This window comes from Myxine glutinosa, chromosome 4 (genome assembly GCF_964187855.1).
Source record: "Myxine glutinosa chromosome 4, kmMyxGlut1.1, whole genome shotgun sequence".
Lineage (NCBI taxonomy): Eukaryota > Metazoa > Chordata > Myxini > Myxiniformes > Myxinidae > Myxine > Myxine glutinosa.
In genome coordinates this window covers 104,067,712-104,089,058 of record NC_136264.1, presented here as the reverse complement: position 1 = coordinate 104,089,058, position 21,347 = coordinate 104,067,712, and the positions used below count along the sequence as shown (strand labels likewise).

The window sequence follows — 21,347 nt, the reverse complement described above, 5'->3', positions numbered from 1 at the left end:
TCAATTTAATCCATTTTTAATTCAGGCTGTAACACAACAAAATGTGAAAAATGTCAAGGTGTGTGAATACTTTCTGAAGGCACTGTATGTATGTGTGTAATCCCCGTGTATGTGTGTGTATGTATGTATGTATGTATACATACACATACACATACATGAAATCAATGTGATGCACAGTTCTATTGTGATAGCATCACAAAACTACTTGAACGTTGAAATGTGTGGACGACAGTGGTGATTATGTTGAGAAATTCACAGTCCGACATTCACAGCCACAACAATCGTGGACCCTGCATATTCACGGTTGACAAAATGCAACCTGCTTCCACATGTGCGGCCCCATGCCCCACATATTCACGGTTTTTCATGGGCGCAAAAAAAAAACATCTCCCACCAGCTGCGCACATGATACTTCTGAAAGCATCTTCCACGGGTCAAGCAAAAAACCACTTCAGCCAAGCATAAACCATTTCCCACTAACTGTACACATTACAGTTCTAAAAGCATCTTCCACCTGTCAAGCAATAAAGCCGCTGTACGTGCACAACCACGCGATTCGACATTCTTTTCGCGGGCGTATTCTCAGTTTTTCTGACCTGCTTCGACATTTACAGCCCTATGCTTCATGTATTCCGGATTTTTGCAGGCATATCCGCTGTTTTTCCTGGGATTTTTGATTTTTGCGTATGAATCACGAACAATTTGGAACCTATCCCCCCTTTGCCCATTGAAAAAATACCTCCACATTTGTGGATTCGACATTCGCGGCATTTTCTAGGAATGTATCCCCTGCTAATTTTGGGGTTCAACTGTATCTGCCTTGGTTTCCTTTGAATATCCTTACCTTTACCTCTGTGAAAAACTGGTTAAATCCACTGCAGTCTTAAATATATATATACATGTATAATTGTATATACTGTATATTATTGAGACTCCAAAACAAAGAAAAATAATCAGTGCTGGATAAAAGCCAAGCATGCATTTGAGATAAATGCTTGTAACCTCCTTATTTAATAACCACAACAAATCCACGCTGGGCCAGGTGCTGCATTAAATATGGCCTAGCAGAGTTACAACCATGTATCATTTGCAATAAGTGTACAAGCTCTTCCATGAACAATAAAATAGTTTTTAAAATTTTTTATTACTCCATTAGACTTGTCAAAAAAAATTCTGAAAGAGTCGACTGCAATATAATAAGACAATACAAGACAGACTTTCCTTTATAAATCACTTTTGAAGATCTGATTGAGAAGTATGCAATTCTAATTCGGTGCAAGGAAAGACTTCAGCATAATCAATGTTGAATGATTTGAAAGTCTATAGCCACTCACCATCTATAATATCAATGACGGTGATGGTGCAGGGGTTAGGCTGAATGGCAGGCCTTGTGCGAAAGCAGCAGTATCTTGCCCCAAGTAGTGTCAAACCCGCAAGTAGCACAAGCAATGCTACCCCAACACTTAGCCTGTAATATAAAGGAAGTGCAATCAGTAAAATCATACTATTACGTTTATGGGGGTAGACAATGGAATCCCATTGTAAAGGTAGGACTGATAATCATAGCATGGACCATGGATGCGTAGGAGAAATCTCAATGTATTTAAGTAGGGAGACTGTAGCTTAAGATTGTCTATGTGTCTTCATACGATCTTCTTCCCCAGTATGTGATTTCCCTCTGTGACTTTCCCTTTTATGCTTTACATTTACAAGGCCGGCCATGCAAAACCTCCATTTAACGACAACAGCCGCCGACAGAACACGAACATTGCCGAACGGACTCGGCCCCTTAGGACCATAGGAAACATGCCATGCGCTCTGAGGGACATGATTAGCGCAGAGGTTGTAGGTGGGGCGAACTGGGACGGATGTTCGGTGATTGGCTCTAACAAGGAGGAAGAATAGCACGTCTCTCTCTCTCTCGGCTTGTTCTTGCTCGGAGAAGAAGGGGCCATTTTTGTTCTGAACGTGGACTATCGTGTGCTGACTGTGTTGGGTGTGTTTTGGTAAGCGAGGAGTTATTTGTCCCGTCAGCAGTGTTTTGAAGGAGATTTTGGACGACTGCTGGGCTCTTGGAAGCTGAAGGCCGCATTGCACTTGACGGTAGAGAACCGAAAGGAGGCCATCTAATCTGCTCGCCTCACGCTTGTAGTGCCTTAGACGCCGCCATTTTGGAGCACTTCCCACGCGAGTGGCTACCTCGGTTTCAACAGCCGCAAAGCTCCTAAAAGTACTCGTTGGAACGTCAAGCTAAGTGTCAGATGAAGGGGTTTTATTTTCATTTTATCTTTCCCTTGTGTGTTTTTGAGAATGTGTGGAGGGTCCCTCAAAATATAATTTAGTTTTACCTCAGCCTTCATTTTATTTCTTGATTTATTTTCATTAAATCTTATTTGTTGAATTTCCTTGTCATGTTTACTTGTTTGTTGGTTTCAGAATAAACCCGTGTGTGTCGTGAGATAAATACCTCGCATCTCTTCCTTCCCGTGCACGCCAAAAATAACCGCTATATATTCGGCTGGTCACCTCGGGAGTAAAACTGTCTCGGCAATTCGTCCCAGGCTGGTCTTGACTAGCAACAGACAGGACAATACTTCTCCATTTCAAACTTATTACAACGAAAGAGACCACTAGTTTAGTAAAAGGGTTCCTTTACACAATAATTGTGAGATGGTTATTTTAATGTATCTTGGTAGGAAGTCTTGGTAGACAGGTTGGGTGTGTGACAAAGACGAATCCATTCAATTGTGTGGAAGATTCGAATCTGGATCCGTATACGAGAATTCTTTAAATTGATACTTCACTGTTGAGGGGTAGGTTGAGAGAAAACGATATATAGCACGATATTTCAAAAAGTTGTGGACAAGTTATGACAAAACCAGGTGGATGAGTTGAATCGGTGATAAGAACAAGCCGATTATATTTTGGATGCGGAAAAATCATTTAACTATTGGACAGAAATAATAAATAGATGGCTCACTAGATTGAAAGTTAGAGCTTCCGGGACACCTGCACACAAAGGTATGGTGAGGAATTTGGTTTGGTGTTCTAGAAAGTTTCATTGTAGTCATGAAAATCATAATTACAAGGGTAACTAGAACGGCAGCAGAAGAGAGCATACCTCCACCTGGTGAACAGTTTACACTTTGTATCTCAGAGTAGACCAGAAAATCACAATACAGAATCACATTTAATCAAAATCAATCACAGGAATCACCATAGGTCCAGTCTTTCATACCCTGATCTACCCCTCGACCTCGTTTTTGGCCACTTCACGCAATGGTGAAGAATCACTTAAAAATTCTACTAGCTGGATCCGGATCTGGATCTTCACCAAAATTGAATCGATTCTTCCTTGTTACACACACAACCTGTCCAACAAGTTTCGTCCAAACCCATTCATAACTTTTTTGAGATATCATGCTATGTATCGTTTTGGCCCGATCTCCCAATGGTGAAGAATCGCTAAAAATTCTAGTAGCCGAATCAGAATGCGCATCTTCACCAAAATCCAATCACTTCGTTATTGTCACATGCGCTACATCTCTGCCAAATTTCGTCCGAATCCGTCCATAACTTTTTGAGATATCCACAAACATGTTTGTTGTCCACAAACAAACGGACAGACAGACAAACAGACAGGGGTGAAAACATAACCTCTATCCAGCTTTGGCGGTGGAGGTAATCAGGTGATTCTGCAAAACAGAATGTAGAAAAGTATAATTTTGTGAAAAAACATTCAGCAGTTATTTAAACAAATGGAGGCCTTGTTTATGGAAAACACTCGATTCTTATGACAAATCTTTATGAAACACTTGGAATATGCCTTTCAATCCTGAAAAATCTCCTCTCTGTCTCTCTCTGAAAGTACTGTCTGGCAAACCTTCCCATATACTTTCTTAAAGATCTTCTTGAGGAGGTTCAGTCACTCAATCTCCTGGGTCTCACGACCAGCAATGTTCTTTCTTGGGCCAAACTACATTTAAAAGTTGTCGTCTAAAGCCATCCCGGGTTGGCGGATCAGGAATCTTCTTCTTCTTCTTCCCGGATACATGCAAGCAGTGTGTCACAGGGACAGCTACCACGGCAATTTTGTCAGGGGTTTGGTGGTTCACATTCTTGTGGTCGCTGTCCATTTCGGAATGCGGTGTGGTGGTTCACATTCTTGTGGTCGCTGCCCATTTCAGAATGCGGTGTGGTGGTTCACATTCTTGTGGGAGCTGTCCATTTCGGAATGCGGTGTGTTACCGGTGTGGTAAGACAGGCCATGTGCGGAGGGTCAGGGCTGGCAGTGAGTTTGATCAACTGGGCGTGTTTCCGATGGCGTGAGCGGCAAAACGCCCCTTTGTGGTGGCTGTGAGTGTGAACGGCAGGCCAGTCAACTTCACAGTAAATACCGGGGCATCAGTCAGTCTAGTGAGTAAACAGACCTGGCGTCATTTGGGTTGTCCGGTGTTCGCCCCTAATAAAGCCATTACACCTATAAGGCCTTCATCCACAGCTTGATGGAGTACTGCTCTCCCCTCTAGGTTATCTCCCCTACCTCACACCTTGCTGAGCCTGACACCGTGGAAACCAAGGCCTTCAATATCATTGGAATCTCTCGTGCTGTGGCTCAGTCTATGGGCCTATCACTTTTCCATCACAGACAGGTCGGTGGTCTCTCTGTCCTCTACCGCCTCCTTTCTGCTCTTGGACCCTATGCTCTTTCTGTATTTTGTTCCCCCTAGGTTTCTGCAGGGTTCACAGGTCCACATTCAACCCCTTTCTTGTGAAACTACCTAAATCCAGGATCACTGCTCACCTCCACTCATTTGTTTCTCTTTTTTTCCCACCTGTACAACCAACTTCCATATTCCCTTCAATCTCATTCTTCAATCTGATCTTATCTGCCTACATTGACCTACCCTCCCCAACACCTTCCCAATTTCCAGTTTTTCCTTCCTGAGAGCTTGCTTCTGTATCCATCTTGTCCACCCCCTGCATCCTCCCTTACCCTTCATTCTTAACCGCATCCCTTGTTTTTCCGTCTCCATCGGCCCTGCCGTTGGTGTTTCCCAATTATCTTTCTGGTGTTTCCTTTCTTATTTTGCGTCCTGATCCATTCTATGTTCTAGCTCTTCTACAAGCCTCGACTTTGGATCCAAAAAAGGTGGAAATGAGAATAGGTATGGGGTCTAGCTTTGCAAGTATTGTTAAAGCATTTGATACGATGCAAGAGACTGAAGGTTTTAAGCCTTTAAACTAGCAGAGGCAAACTAGCAGAAAATATACAGAATCAGTATGGCAACAGGAAGCAAGGTGTAATAGTGTTAAGTTGTCTGTCTACCAAGTTAAGTTGTCTGTTTGTCTTGCAAGCTCTTAAAAGTATAAATAAATGTATGTATATCAAAGCGATGCTCAAAAGTCAGCACCAGAACCATTATTGTTACCTTCGCCAGAGGAGAGGGTATTGCATTTGGGTCCATTTGTCTGTCTGTTTATTTGGCTGCACAGTATGTGAATATGTGTGTTATTTACATGAAACCATTCATAACCCGAAGACCCTTTCATAACCCTTTAGAACCCTACGACCCATTAAAACTATGAAGACCCTAAAGACCACAAAAGACCTCGAAGACCCAAAAGACTGCAAAGACTCAAAAGACCCATAGGATCCTGAGGACCCAAAAAGACCCTGAGGACCCAGAACACCCATTAGGCCACGAGGACACAAAAGACCCAGAGAACGCGAATGACCCAGAGGGCCCAAAATACCCAGAGGACCAAAAAGACCAAGAGGACCAAAAAGACCCCAAGAACCCAAAAGACCCTCATGACCCAAAAACTCAGAGACCCCTAAGACCCAGAGAACCAATAAGACCCCAAGGGATCAAAAGACCCAAATGACCCCAATTACCCAAAAGACAAAACCACACAATCACGTCCTGGTGAGGGTCTGCAATGTCTGATTGCTCGTTTTTTTATTAAGCAACTAGCAAAAGTACCCGGCGTTGCCAGGTAACAATGAGTCGTTTCCTGATGGGAATATGAAGAGAGGGGGAGGAGAGGAGGGAGGGGGAGGAGAGGAGGGAGGGGGAGGAGAGGAGGGAGGGGGAGGAGAAGAGGGCGGGGGAGGGGAAGGGAAGGGGATGGGGAGGACAGAGAGAGTGGGAAGGGGGAGGGGGAAAGAAAGGGGAAGGGGGAAAGGGAGGGGGAGGAAGGGTTAATATATCGCACAAAAATGTTAGTCAATAAAAAAAATGGATACGTAAAAACAAAAAGGAGGCTCTGTCTACTGTAACGCCATGGCTTGCAAAAGCAGTCTGAATAGCGTTCACCAAGTGGTGGTTAATCATATTCAAAAAGGGTGTTATAACACACCAAAACTTCCCCGGCCTTGTGACTAATTAATTAAGTACACAGGTATTTCTGAATTCATTTGTAGAGCCCTTGCCAAGCGGCTTTAGCACTTCAGCAAGCATTCCAACGAAATGGGTGATAAGGAACGGCTGGCTTGGCAAGCGATAGCAAGCCAATTGCTTCTGGTTGAAATGGCCGAGGAATTTAAAAAAGAGATCGCAGGTACAGTAGAGTGACACCCTATCCCATGAAGGTATGAATTAAGTTAAAAAAACTAACCCCAGAAGGAGAATGACAGCCTTGCTTAAATAAATGAATATATACACTTTGTTATAAAAATCGCTAGATATGGTAAATTTCGTCAGATTTCACTCCAGATTTGGACATTTATTTGGTCTGCAGCATCCAATCCTCATATCTGAATCCAGATTTTGATGATATGCTTCAATGAATTAATGATTAATCGATCATGTATCCAAAGCAAGGCACATTTGAATAGGCCGAAACAAAATGGCGGCCTAAGAACCCAGCGAGTGGCAGTGGGCTGACCAAGATGGTGGGCCGCCATATTAGTAAGGCTTTGTCAGGTTTTTTTCTTATGAGCACCTCGTTAGTCATCTTCAAAAGGGTGTTATAACACACCCAAACAACCAGTGTTCATCATTGCAATCTGTGGGAGGTCCAGGTGTATGCATGCAAAGTTTGGGGCTGCTATGTTCCATGGTTTTGGAGTTATGGAGGAGACAGACGGACGGACACTGCCTTTTATTATTGTAGATGTAAATGACTGAGGTAAGAATCTGAAAGGGTATCATAATTTTTCTGCTTGCAATCTGGAAATAGTGCAATCTGGAGTAAGGGGTGGGGGAAACGGTGGAAGTGCTATATAATGCATATTGATTGATGTATCATTATTTGTTAAATAAAAAAATTAACATTTAAACAAATGGTGTCCTTATTTTTCACAAGTGAAAGGCTTATACAGGAGAAGTTAAGGGGAAACAAAAAAACAAACAAAAAAAAAAAACTATCTTGATTGGTTTGGCTCAGAAAGATGTAAACAAAGTATTATCTATTGCATACAATGAGGTATTTTTCAATAGTCATCTGCAAGGCAATTGCACAGCTTTGGATGGAATCAACATAACTCTGGTCGAAGTATGCTAGTAGTGGGGCGGCTTAGCCCAAATATTCAAAAGAATTGTGCATTTTGTGATACAAGCACCAAATCTGGCACACTAGTAGACTATCATATTATGAAAAGATCTGGATATTGGGCCATCTCAGATTCAGAGATTTGATTTTTGCAAGATTTGCAGATTTTGCAGATTTGCAAGCTGAGATTGCAACGCCAGGGACGGCCGACTCCTTCCTACGAGCTGCCCATGTCACCCGCACAAGAAGAGCTCATCAAATCACTGCAGCGGCACTGCACATCCTGCAACACCGTGCGTATGAACGCCACTGTATGACATATGCTGATGATGCAGAAGACCTGCCTGAGTTCGAAGACTGGTGTCACCAGAGAGGAGAAGACATTCCCAACTTTCAGTACTGGGCAACTGTGCTGGAACTAGAGATGTTGGTACTGGTCTACGTGCGTTCTCTGCGGCAGGCTTCATTCACGACGTACCTTGATGCCCTGACGGAACTGGTCCCATGGTTCCATGCCTTAGACCACACACACTATGCCAGGTGGGTCCCTGTTCACCTGAGGGACACGGTTGCACTCCCAATGAAGCACCCAGATGTAGCCAGAGAATTCAGGGCTGGCAACTTCACTGTACAGAAGACGAAGAAGGTGTTCTCTTCGATCCCAATCGAATCGAAATCTTGCAAAAATCAAATCTCTGAATCTGAGATGGCCCAATATCCAGATCTTTTCATAATATGATAGTCTACTAGTGTACCAAATTTGGTGCTTGTATCACAAAATGCACAACAGGTTTGCTATGCTGCTACACTATAGTTTTTGTGAGAAGCAAGGAGAAGCTGAAGTTTTGGGCATTAACCCTTCACCATAGCAAAGGACAATTGACAAGTAAGGCTCGTTTCTCATTCTAAATTGTACAACTAATCATACGCAGGTGCAAACATGCAATTTAATGCTTACCAAATGTACCAAAGGCTGTCTTGTTTTCCATAAAGAAAGCAACTGTGGGGAAGGAAGCGGGTAAAATAAAAGGTTTCCATATTGCAAAACTTCAGAGATTTTGGGGACGGGAGTATAGTTTGTTGTAGAAATGAAATGTCATCAAAGATGTATTGCTTACAAATGATCGTGGCACCCCGCCATTGCTATTGCTGTCTGCAACACAAAAATACGACGAAGATTAAAACGGAACAGGAAAATTCAGTTATCAGAACGAGATGAGAAATCTGTTGTTACAATGGATGTTGGTGACATGGGTACTATGTGGAGAGAAAGATGTGGGGAAGTGGGGTGGGGGCGTCACAGTAGGCCATATTGGTATTCTATATCCACAATAACCAAACCTATTTTCCATCGTTTTCAGTTTAGAGAGATGATTTCATGAAAAATAATACCAATATTTTAAGTCCACATGAGAGTGTCGATAGGAGAGCACACAACTTGCACTCAAAAGCACAGAATTCCCCCACGCTTCCATGCCATCTATTAATTGGCAACAGATAGTTGGTAAAGGGGACGGACTTCCTAAGTAACATTCAAAAACTAAAACATTGCAGAGAGAGATCATTCTTGATTAGAGCGTACACTCTGGGTATAGTAGGTCGGTGGTTTGATTCCGACCCACGAAAGGTGCCACAGCCACGAGAATCACACACACCAAACCGGGCAGGTTTTGAAGGATATGCGTTATTTGCAAGATGGTACCAGGAGCTGCTGACATTCAGCTTAAGCATCCTCTTCCTTGCCCGTCCACAGTAAAGGTACAACAAACACCACAAGTTCAAGCTGACATGATTATCACCAGAACCAGTGAGGCAAGGCAGAGAGGAGGAGGTGAGGAAGAGCTGAAGCAGGAAAAGACAGACGTACTTCATTCTTGCCAACCTTTATTGCCTGCTCTGGCTCTGCCCTCATCCCCATGCTGTCCGGGTGGAGCCAGAGTCCTCAGTTGGCACAGGTTGGTCTGGGCACCACGGTTACTACTTCAGCCGATCATCATGCCACTTCATCACCCATGCTGGCTAAGGGCCTAGTCAACTACCAGCGCAGGTGGGAAAAGTGCGCAGGAAAATGTGTGGGCCAATCACACTGGAGAAGATAGGCTCCAGGCCATCTTGGATATGTTGCCTCCAGATCCTTTTCACCCCTACCAAGGCTCGCTTGGTTCAGACAGGGGACACAAAACGAGACATCCATAGCACATCTAAGCACTAAATTACACCAAGCTCACCCCCCCCCCCCCCAAACAACAAACAACAACAACAACAACAACAGGCATTTTAAGGCCATTTTCCCTGCTAGAGCGGGGGTTAGCCTTGCGGTCCCCATGACAATCTTCCCCATTTTGCCCTATTTTCTGCATCTCCCCTTGTTAACCCCCTTGCTCGCATTTCTTCGTCCACCATCTTTACCCAAGTTCATCCCCCCCAATTAGACTGCAAATCAGTCCACTTATCATTTACCTCATTAGAGAAGTATATCCTGTTGCCGTGCTGCAGTCTGGTTCAGAGCCCATACTCATGGCACCCTGCATGCCCGTTCCTACTATTTTCCCAGCGCCACACAGTCAAAAAACTCTCCACCACAGTGAGCCAATTCTCCATAAGCTGGTGAAGAGGCCTGGCAACCCCCGTAAACGCCAGAAAGCGTCAGTAGTAAGAGCAAAGCCCCAAACACCCACACCCCTCTTTGTAGTTATGATGTACGGGCCCACTCCTCTACCCCTCTCATTTTAGCTGGGTCAGTCCTCACTCACAGCTGATCAGATGGCCTAGATAGGCCACTTCTTTCACAAACAAAATGCACTAACCGGTGCTCAACTTCAAGCCTGGTGGTCTGAGGCACCCAAACACCTGGTCCAAATTGGTGATGGCTTGTTAGAAAAAGCCGGTCCAGCACCACAATGTCACTGTCTGCACGTGAGTGCACAATTTCTGCATCCCCCAAGGATGGAGGGCTCACACCCGTTAGTCTGCCTAGCTGTTGCGCCCCATATCCATGTCGGCAATTCACCCATTCCCTCTCGCTTGGGTGTGCCTCCCAGCCTCCACAAAATCCATTCACTCTCTTTCACACTCTTTATGGCAGGGGAGATTGGGGCCCTTGCCTGGTAGAGCTGTTGTGCCTCCTCCTTCACATCCTCTATGCTTGAGATTCCTAACCACCAGTCCAAGGACCACTGCCGGTCCGCATAAGGAGAGCTACCAGTCCGTGGAGTAATGCCAGGGGGGGGGAAAGTTTTAACTTTTTCTTTTACCGCCACTCACCCGCTAGCAACGCCCGCCAAATCTATACCACAATATGGAGAGACACCCACTCTGAAATGTTCCAGAAGGGTTGCCCCAGCAGTATATGCCACCAAACCTTGTATGTGGTGTGGGTTAAGCGAGAACTTTTTTCCACAGGCCCTGCTCCTGGATCACTACTGAATACACACCGAAGAACCAACAACAAACAACAGATCCTTAAATAGCCTATGCCTTAGGGCCCAATCAATCACACCACAGGAGATAGACACAGAGGATGGCAGTATGGAAATTCCACAAGCCGCGTCTGGCAGGATGTAGCTTGATCCAGCAGGAGGCATGAGCAGGAAAGGCACAGGTTGTGTCACAGACCGATCCTAGCACAAAAGAAGAGTGCATGCGGCTAGCAGGGTGGGGCGTGGTGAAGACCGCAGCAGCAAAAGATGACAGTTTGGGGGTGGGGACCCCATGGCAGAACGCGTGCAGGTTCCTCAGCGAGGTTCCCCAGACATATCCTGGGCTTCCGCTCAGCACACCAGCCTTTATCCCCTCAGCCCCCACCCGCTTTGATTACGCACTTAGTTAATCCTATATTATTCTACAGCCACTATTTATCCATGTTTGGCCAGTGGGTCCCCCACCCCCAACATTGCAAGGCATCTCGGTCCTGAAAGGAGGACAACGTTTTGCCGCCTAATCTTGGTGCCTCGTGGCCTAGCAAAATGCTAAAAGACACATTTGACACATAAAACAGGAGATAAAACATCAAGTAAAAGGTCAATACAGTTGGTTTTTTAGTCACAGACAATAGTATGGGTGGATGTCATCTATCTAAACATAATAGCAACCTATATCCAATATCACATTTAATTACTTTTACGCTTATTGTAAACACTCATTAAGGAAATAACTATGCTACATTAAGCATTTATTAACCCCTCGAGGTCATTTTCCCCAAATGGGTCAAAAAGGGCAGGGTCCTCGATGCAACACATGTTACCTTTCCAGTGGTTTGGCAGACAATTGGGGCATGTACCCTCGATGAGTACTTGTCTGTCTACTTAATCAGGTACAGTCGAGTGGAACTGTCAAATATGCACCGGCTAAAATACGGAGCGAATCGGTGGGGTAAAACTTCCCGGCTATCCACTATTACCCACGTAATCGAGCCTAACAAGCAGGTTGGAAACTACACGTTTACCAAAGAAACCGATATGTCCAATGATCAGGCAAAATAATACATTTACAAAGGTATAATAAATCAATGAAAGGAAAAGGCACAATTATAATTTACAAAGAAAGAAATCACAGTCCAAAGTCTTATCCCCCTTAGCTCTTATCCCCTTCTGCAATCGTACTTAGCACCAACACATGTAACATGGGCCCAGCAGAATCATTCTGGGGAAGGTAGAGAGGAAGAGACCTGGTTTGTTGGCAGCCCCTGACTTACTGGGGAGCACTGTCTATGGACGGATACTAGCGCTGATACACGCATGAACAAGGGGGAGGGTGCGGTCAGCATGATATCGTGGTGCGGATATATACCCTGCGTGCGGAGAGGAAAGGTGTGAGATGCAAATTATTCCACCTGCCATGGACAGGAACCAGGCTGGTTTTTGATAGTTCTTTGCATGTGTCAAGGGAGACGAAGTAGAATAATGAGGGGACAGACAGCAAGAGACAGGCGTGTAAGTCAGTCTGGAGCTCTCTCCTTGCCAGGAACCTTCTGCCTCTCTCTCTCGCAGACCCTTCCCACCATGCTACTGGCTCAGCGCAACTTCGGTCTTGGCACAGCGTACAGTCATGGCCAAAAATATTGGCACACTTGCACTTTTTAAAAAAAACTAACAATTTTTTCTAAAAATAAGTTGAAATTGGCAAACGTATTTGGTCTCCACAATTCTTTATTTCACTGTTAATATTACAGAACCGTTGTTTATGATTCAGAACTTAATATATCCTTTGAATTCAGAAAATAAAAACAAATGGCATTGACAAAATTATTGACACCCTAGACTTAGTATTTGGTAGCACAGTCTTTGGACAAAATAACTGCAGTCAAGTGCTTCCTATAGCCATGAATGAGCTTCCCACACCTCTCAGCTGGCAGTTTGGCCCACTCTTCTTGTGCAAACTGCTCCAGTTCTCCCAGATTTGAAGGATGCCTTCTCCCAACTGCTGTTCTAAGATCTCCCCACGTGTGTAGAATGAGATTTAGATTTGAACCATTCCTGGGTGCTTTTTGAAGTGTGTTGGGGTCATTATCCTGCTCAAGGCCCATGACCTTCGATGGAGTCCCAGCTTTCTGACACTGGGTTGAATATTGCGCTCCAAAATGCCTTGGTAATCCCCTGATTTAAACATGCCATGCACACATTCTAGGTACCCAGTGCCAGAGGCAGCCCAGCAACCCGAAAACATCACTGAACCTCCTCCATGCTTGACTGCAGGTAAGGTGTTCTTTTCTTTGAAGGCTCTAATTTGAAGGTTTCTGTAAACATAGAGATGATGTGCTTTACAAAAAGCTCTAATTTGGTCTCATCTGTGCACAGGACATTCTCCCAGAAGGATTTTGGTTTGTTCAGGTGTGTTTTCGTAAACTCCAGTTGGGCTTTCTTATGTTTATCTCTCAGCAGTGGGGTCCTCCTGGGTCTCCTGCCATAAAACCCCCTTTCATTGAGTTGGCAAGGGATGGTGAGAGTTGAAACTGTCATACCTTGTGTCTGAATGTCATGCAGCTTGAATCTGTTTGGCAGTTCATCAAGGTGCTTTCTCTATCATTCCAACAATCCTTCACTGCAAAATGTGATCAAGTTTTCTCTTGCGGCCACGTCCAGGGAGGTTGGCTACAGTGCCATGGGCATTAAACTTACTCATAACATTGCGTACGGTGGACACAGGAACATCAAGATCTCTGGAAATGAACTTGTAGCCTTGAGATTGTCCATGCTTGGCTACAATATTGTGTCTGACCTCCTTAGACAATTCTCGGGTTTTCTTTCTTTTCTCCATGCTTATTGCGGTAAACACAGTGACACAAAACAGCAGAATGACTCCTTTCCTCCATTCAAACTGGTTGAATGAGTGATTTTTATATTGCAGGCACCTGCAACTCACCACAGGTGAGTTCAATTCCAAAGTAAAGGAGAATCACCTGCTTGAAATCTAATTATTTCTAACAACTTTCTCCCAGGCTCTCCCAAGCTCTCCCCCCAAGCCCTCTCCCTCCCACAGATCTCCCGATGTCCCTGCTCTCAAATGTTGTACTTGTGTGCTTCCCTCTCTCGCCCCATCTTGTCTCTTGCCCCATCCTCTCTCACCTGGCGTTCATCAGAAAGCTGGGACTTTATCATATGTTTTATGCGTCAGTTTGTCTTTTTGTGATCAATGTTAGCTCTTACCCGAGCCTCAATCTTGTATACAAAAAAAAAAAAAAAAAAAAAAACTTCTAAAAGGTGCCAATGATATTGTCTGGGCCATTTTAGGATTTCTGTGTTGAATAAGCTAAGAATTAGTAATTTTTTCAGCTTTATTGTTTTATTCCACTGCAAACCAAAGAAATACATATGTGGATACCAAAAGGTTTTAAAATTTCAACAATTTTCTGAAAGAAATGGTGCATTATTTGAAAAAAGTGTAAGGGTGCAAATATTTTTGGCCACAACTGTATATGGGCTTAGGATCACGGTTTATGGAAGGGCCTCATGAGGCAGATTGAGGAGGAGGAAGAACCTCTCTATATCCCACCCAAGGCACATGACCCATTTCCCATAAACCATGGATGGGGCTATCTAAATACAATTACTCACAAGATAACTGACTCGGGAACCTACGTGCTTGGATGTGCGGTCACCCGAGGGCCGGTTTCCAGAACTGGCACAATATTGTTACATTTGTGGGGGGTAAACAAAAAATACTTTCGGAAAGTTAGCAATGTGTAGACTAGCATGCTCCGTATGCCGCGAAGCCATCTCGATGTACGTAAGTAGGCCATCTGTCTGGGTAAGAGCATTTGCATGTCGCCATAAGGGGCGTGGCTTTGTGCTAATTCATTATAGGGCTTAAAGATTAATTCCCCAGTGTGTAATTTGCCTCCTGTGGTCTTCCCTTCGGTTTTATTACATTCGGCCAGCCAGGAAATTGAGGGCTCAGTAAAACAACTGTAACAAATGGACTCATTCGCTCACAGTGCCGCCGGGGCCGACAGAAACAGCATTTGCCGATCGGCAAGGGAACAACGTCATCCGAACATTCCCGAACAGAGATTAGACTCCACCCAGCGACGACTCGTAACGGGGAGGTCACGCCCCGGGCTTCGTGACTGGTGGAGGCGTGATGGGATGATGGAATAGCGCTCGGTTATTGGACAGATTGTGACGTCAGCTGTGGAACATTCGGGATCTGGAGTAAAGAGAAGCTGTCTCGCCATCTTGGTCTCTTGGTCCTGGCATTCGTTGGAGGCAGTCGCATTCTCTCTGTCTCTTGGTCCTGGCGTTTGTTGGAGGCAGTTGCATTTCACTTCTCTTGGTCCTGGCGTTCATTGGAGGCAGTCGCATTCTCTCTGTCTCTCTGTCCTGGTGTTCGTTGGAGGCAGTCGCATTTCCTCTTTGTTCTGACTTGGTCGTGGGCAGTGGCACATCTTTGACTCGTGTGCGCTTGTGGAAAGAGACTGAACAAGAGAGGTTCGGGGCAGTCGGCATCGCGAGAAGTACCTCACGTTGGGATGTCGAGGAGCACGGCTCCGCACCGTTTTGTGCACTTCCCGCGCGGTGGTTTGGAAGCGACGAACGACCAGCAAACCTTACCAGGCATTTGGGGACGCAGAGCTGAGTGCCGGCCGATTACCAAATCATTTTATATTCTTTTATCATTCCCTTGTTTGGAAGAGTCTGAGTGGAGACGTTTCAAATTAGGAAATGGTTTTTACCTCACATTCATTTTCTTTGGTTTACAATTACTTTTAATAACACTAGGGCATGCCCGTACTATATCTATATCTAAAATTATATCCCCCCCCTCTATTTACATGAAATGGTTTGGTCCAAAGCGAACGGCTTGCGAGTACGGTGACAATCCCCCCCCTCTATTTACATGAAATGGTTTGGTCCATTCGCAAAGCCAAAGCGAACGGCAGTTACGAATCGCAGTTACGATGAATCGCAAAGTAGTTTTAATTAGTTTTAAAACATAGTTTAACGCCAACATAGTTTGCCAACGTGAAATAAATGAATACGCTCTCAAATGTGCCGTCCGAGGCAGAGTCTGTTCGGCACGTTCGGCACACGTGATAGCTCGCTGCTCTCTGATTGGTTGAATCGTTTTTTGGACATAGCTCGGTAACTACTTGTCCGATTAATATGAAACCTTGAAAAGGCACATCCTCGGGTCCCCAGCAATATACCTGGCAAGTTTCAAGTATATCGGACCGGTAGTTGTCGAGAAACAGCGGTCGCATACACACACACACACACACACACACACAGACAGAGATTAGTGGAATTATAGATAGATTATTTGTTGAATTTTACTTTTGTTGTCCTGGTTTGTTTCTTTGTTTGTGAGTTCGGATTAACCCAGTGTGGGCCGTCCATCCCAGGTAAGACTTCAAACCTTCCCGCGCGCGCCAGAAATAATCCCGCCAAGTTCGAAATACGCCTCGGAGTTAAAGCTCGTTCCGGTCATTCATCCTCTTGGGGTGTTAACCCCGGGCACACGACAATACGTATATAACTTGGCACGTAGCAATTACTTGAACAAAGATCATTGGTCCCTGGGGCTAATATTGATTAGGTGAGAGGTGATTGCTTGTTCCCTCCAATTATGGATGAGACGTGATTGGATGTTGATGTTTATATGTTAACTGCTATTGGCATTGCACACAGTATATGTTTGGGAGTCTTGGTTTCTGTATATGCTGTCACTGATGATTCACCAATAAGTGATGAAACCAGGCAGGAGGCTGATGGGGGTGTGTAGTGTTGAGATTCACATGTACGGTGTGTGTGTGTGTGCTACTTGTGAATGTCAGCAGCTGTAGAGGAACCCAGGTAGAATTCGAAACAGTAAAGGGCTTACTTACCATGTGCAGCTTTTGTCAGCTTTCTTTGGCTAGAAGAACAGGGGGGTTCATTATATATTGGAGTCGTCTTTCAATATAAATTTCTCATTCAAAACTAGAACGAATTAGAACAAGCTCCAAATCACGACTTTGAAAGAAACACCTTGGCTACTGGTTTTACTTGATGGGTTATCAAAACAGAACAACCCTGCATTGTGAGGAGCTCTCACCTGTAGTGCCAGTAGTCGGTGGATCCCAGAGGTTACATGGGTTGCCACTTCGTGGGATGCACGGTCGGATTCCAGAGAGAACCAGCTGGATTAAATGAAACCTCGCTGTACAAATACACAGCACCCGAGTGAAAGAAGAGTCCGTTGGTGTTTATGAGACTCGAAGCGAAGCGCGTAGGTCCGGTTCTGCGTTCACATCCCTCCCGAGTGGCGTTTATATAAACCCGCCACTCATTTGCCTCCAAGCGACCCGACACAGCCCTCCCACGCCTCGTGTGTCGCAAACGTCTGGGCGCGCAGCTTGCGACGTTGTGAAAACGCTCGCTCGAACTGAAACTCTCCACAAGGAAATGACTCCGACTGTCCGACGGACAAACAAAGCCAAAGAAAAAGTTTCGTTTGACCAGCGCTTGGACGTAGAGCACCGAGAACCGTGTAACTCCCGTGGGGAAGGCGGAAAGTTCAACCGTTTGTTACTCGAAATGTAAAATGACGTCACGACTTCAGTATTTTCAAGCCAATTACATAAAACAGAATAACAAGCTGCCGTGACGTCCATGGCGGATGGTGTCCGAATCAATGGAGACGCCCTTAATCCATAGTACTCACTATTTAAGCTTTGTGGTTGCATAACTGGTGTAAATAACTGGAATGGGAGTGGTGGGGAGAGCGGGGGGAATAGCAAAGGATGAAGTGGAAGGGTGAGAGGGAAGGGAGAAGGGGAGGTGCAGGGAAAGAGGTAGTAAGGGATGAGTACGTGTCTTTACTTCGTGTCACATGGCACCGAAATGCGACTGCTCCCAGCACGATAACTTGTGGTATAGTTACCTCTGTCAATCACGGTATAGTTACCTCCGCCACGGAAGGTGGATGGAGGTTATGTTTTCACCAAGTCTGTCTGTCTGCATTTTTGTGAATCGGATATCTCAAAAAGTTCTGGACAGATTTCTGGCGAAATTTTGTGGAGAGGTTTGGGTGTGTGACGAGGACGAAATAATTTGATATTGGGGAAGATCCGTGATCGGACCCAAAACGATATGTACCATGATATCACAAAAAGTTCTGGACGACTAATGAGAAAACTTGGTGGACGAGTTGGGTAAGTGACAAGAAAAAGTTGATTCGATTTTGGTTTTGCTCCGAATCCAGATCCGGCCTATCAGTGGGATACAAAACGTAAACTTGTTCAGCCTGGTGGAGGTATGTGCTCCACTGAGTGCCTTTATAGCTAATGCACGAAATTGTATTCCATCATCTACCAATGTCTGGCGTACGTAACATCAGTGTAAAAACGTTTTTTAAAATCAATTTAAATATTCAATTCGCATCGCATTGAAAAAGTTACGACTTTTCTAAGACTCTTCTGAGGGCTTTTCTAAGACCTTTTAAATTGGTCATAAAAGCACTTCCCCCAAGCTCAGTGGCTGTTAAGCGTTTAAGTTAGCGTTTGTCTCAGGCTGTTAAGCGTTTGTCTCATCAGTGTGTGTGTGTGTGTGTGTGTGTGTGTGTGTGTGTGTGTGTGTGTGTGTGTGTGTGTGTGTGTGTCAGCTCTACTATGACAGCCCATTTAAAAACTAGAACAATGCGACTGTGTCACCAATATGCCTTCGCATAGTCCCACAATGGGTCGATGCCCTCGTTCACTGTCGCAAAAATAAAGACGTTTGATTTAAATCCCTTCAGCTGTTTTCAAGTATCACATTTTCACCAGGCATGATAGGTTTCACATCGATCGGTGAAGCAGTTTCAGAGAATGGATTTTAAAAAATAAACATTTTTGACTGGTATACCACTTCACCTATGATGTCATCATTATCATGCTTTTGTTCCCCATTGGGAGTACTTGACAATGTGCCAAGTTTCAAATTTTTCCATTCAGCAGTTTCCGAGAAATAATTTTTTAATTATTTGCTTTTAATCCAAGATGGCTGCCACACCACGTGACCAATGACGTCACAAGTATCATAAATCATTCTGCATGGGTGTCACTCCTACCCTGAAAATTTCGTCTCAATCGGACATATGCTTGCTGAGAAAAACAAGGTTTAGCCCGGTCGGACGGACGTATGGACAGACAACCCGAAAACATAATGCCTCCAGCGACTTTGTCGGCGGAGGCATAAAAAGAATTTCTGTTATAATGCAATCCTGACCTGCATTTCTATAAAGTTGGATAAAAAAACAGTTCAACATGACAAAATAGCACGAGTCTGAAAGTAGAAACTCACAAGATGGCATTGCTGTCACCCAGAGTGCCCAGAAGTTATGTCACTTCATATAAGAAAAACACTGTGGTCGCACAAAGTCGTATATTACTCCAGATAAGGGTTCACAAGATGGCCGATTCAGCTGTAAACGGTCATCCCGGTGCTTTATAGGCAGGGTGATCCATCAATGTGTGTGCCGTCGCTCGGATGGATGTTAAACTGGGCGTCCCGTCTGCTGACATTAGTTGGTGGGTGTTAAAGATCTCGAGGTGTCCTTCATGAAGAGGAGGCGAGCTCTCGTCAGCATCATGGCCAACTTCGAAATTCCTGCCCTAAACAGCAGACAGCATTCAGCAACACAGTCGCGCCAGTTGCGCAGTTTGGCAGTTGATCAAGGATCTCCGTCAATGATGCTACCCCGTAGCCTCGTGCTGCATACGAACGAAGAAGAAGGCCAGTTGAGGTCTGGGTATGCCCATGTAACATTTACTGCTACTTTGTAAAGTTGCTGGTCACATGTGAACACCATGGTGTTCTGTCCGACCGACTTCACAAGTTTGCCTGCCTCCAGAACAGCTGTTATCATCGTGTCTGGATCAGATGGCTTCATATTGATTGAAGGTGCGGAGACACACGTGGTTGCGGCTCTTACTGTGTGACCCTCACCTCTCTTCAATAAGCTGTTGAATCCATTCCACTCCAGACATGGCTTCTCACCTAATATCTGTGACAGGAAGGACAAGTCCCTTATACAGTCGTGGCGAAAAATATTGGCACCCTTGCCCTTTTTTCAAATAACTCACAATTTTCTTTAAAAATAAGTTGAAATTGACAAAAGTATTTGGTCTCCACAATTCTTTATTTCACTGTTAATATTACAGAACCGTTGTTTTTGATTCAGAACTTAATATATCCTTTTAAATCAGAAAATAAAAAGAAATGGCATTGACAAAATTATTGACACCCGAGACTTAATATTTGGTAGCACAGACTTTGGACAAAATAATTGCAGTCAAGCGCTTCCTATAGCCATGAATGAGCTTGCTGCACCTCTCTACTGGCAGTTTGACCCACTCTTCTTGTGCAAACTGCTCCAGTTCTCCCATATTTGAAGGGTGCCTTCTCCCAACTGCTGTTTTCAGATCTCCCCACAGGTGTTCAATGGGATTTAGATCTGGACTCATTACTCGCCACTTCAGAACAGTCCAGCATTTTGTCTTGAACCATTCCTGTGTGCTTTTTGAAGTGTGTTTGGGGTCATTGTCCTGCTGCAAGGCCCATGACCTTTGACGGAGACCCAGCTTTCTGACACTGGGTTGAACATTGCGCTCCAAAATCTCTTGATAGACTCCTAATTTCATGATGCCATGCACACATTCAAGGCACCAAGTGCCAGACACAGCACAGCAACCCCAAAACATCACTGACCCTCCTCCATGTTTGACTCTAGGGAAGGTGTTCTTTTCTATGAAGGCTTCATTTGGTTTTCTGTAAACATAGAGATGATGTGCTTTACAAAAAGCTCTAATTTGGTCTCATCTGTCCAAAGGACATTCTCCCAGAAGGATTTTGGCTTGTTCAGGTGTGTTTTTGGAAAACTCCGTTCAGGCTTTCTTATGACCCTCTGTGGGGTACTTCTCGGTCTCCCACCATAGAACCCCTTTTCATTGAGTTGGTGATGGATGGTGCGAGTTGAAACTGTTGTACCTTGTGTCTGAAGGTCAGCTTGAATCTGTTTGGCAATTGATTGAGGTGCTTTCTCCACCATTCAAACAATCCTTTGCTGCATTCTATGATCACGTTTTCTCTTGTGGTCACGTCCAGGGAGGTTGGCTGCAGTGCCATGGGCCTTAACCTTCCTGATAACATTGCGTAAGGTGGATGCAGGCACATCAAGGTCTCTGGAGATGGAGTTGTAGCCTTGAGATTATCCATGCTTTGCTACAATCTTGTGTCTGACCTCCTCAGACAATTCTCTGGTTTGCTTTCTTTTCTCCATGCTCATTGCGGTACACACAGTTTTGTTTTTGTTTTTTGTCTTTGTATACAGGATCGAGGCTCGTAAAAGAGCTAACATTTATCACACAAAAAAAATCAAACAGACACACAAAG

General features: G+C 44.6%; 1 protein-coding gene across 1 annotated transcript in view; it reads right to left on the bottom strand.

The window, feature by feature from the left end:
- ELP5 (elongator acetyltransferase complex subunit 5) overlaps positions 1-21,347 on the bottom strand; it is a 76,140-nt gene that overhangs the window by 3,141 nt on the left and 51,652 nt on the right. The window contains exons 9-11 of the mRNA XM_078776241.1: positions 8,616-8,650; positions 8,456-8,497; positions 1,335-1,468 (exon numbers count right to left, since the gene is read on the bottom strand). Of these exons, the coding sequence (XP_078632367.1) occupies positions 1,370-1,468; positions 8,456-8,497; positions 8,616-8,650 (176 nt within the window). The 3' untranslated portion in view covers positions 1,335-1,369. The remainder of the gene's footprint in view (positions 1-1,334; positions 1,469-8,455; positions 8,498-8,615; positions 8,651-21,347) is intronic.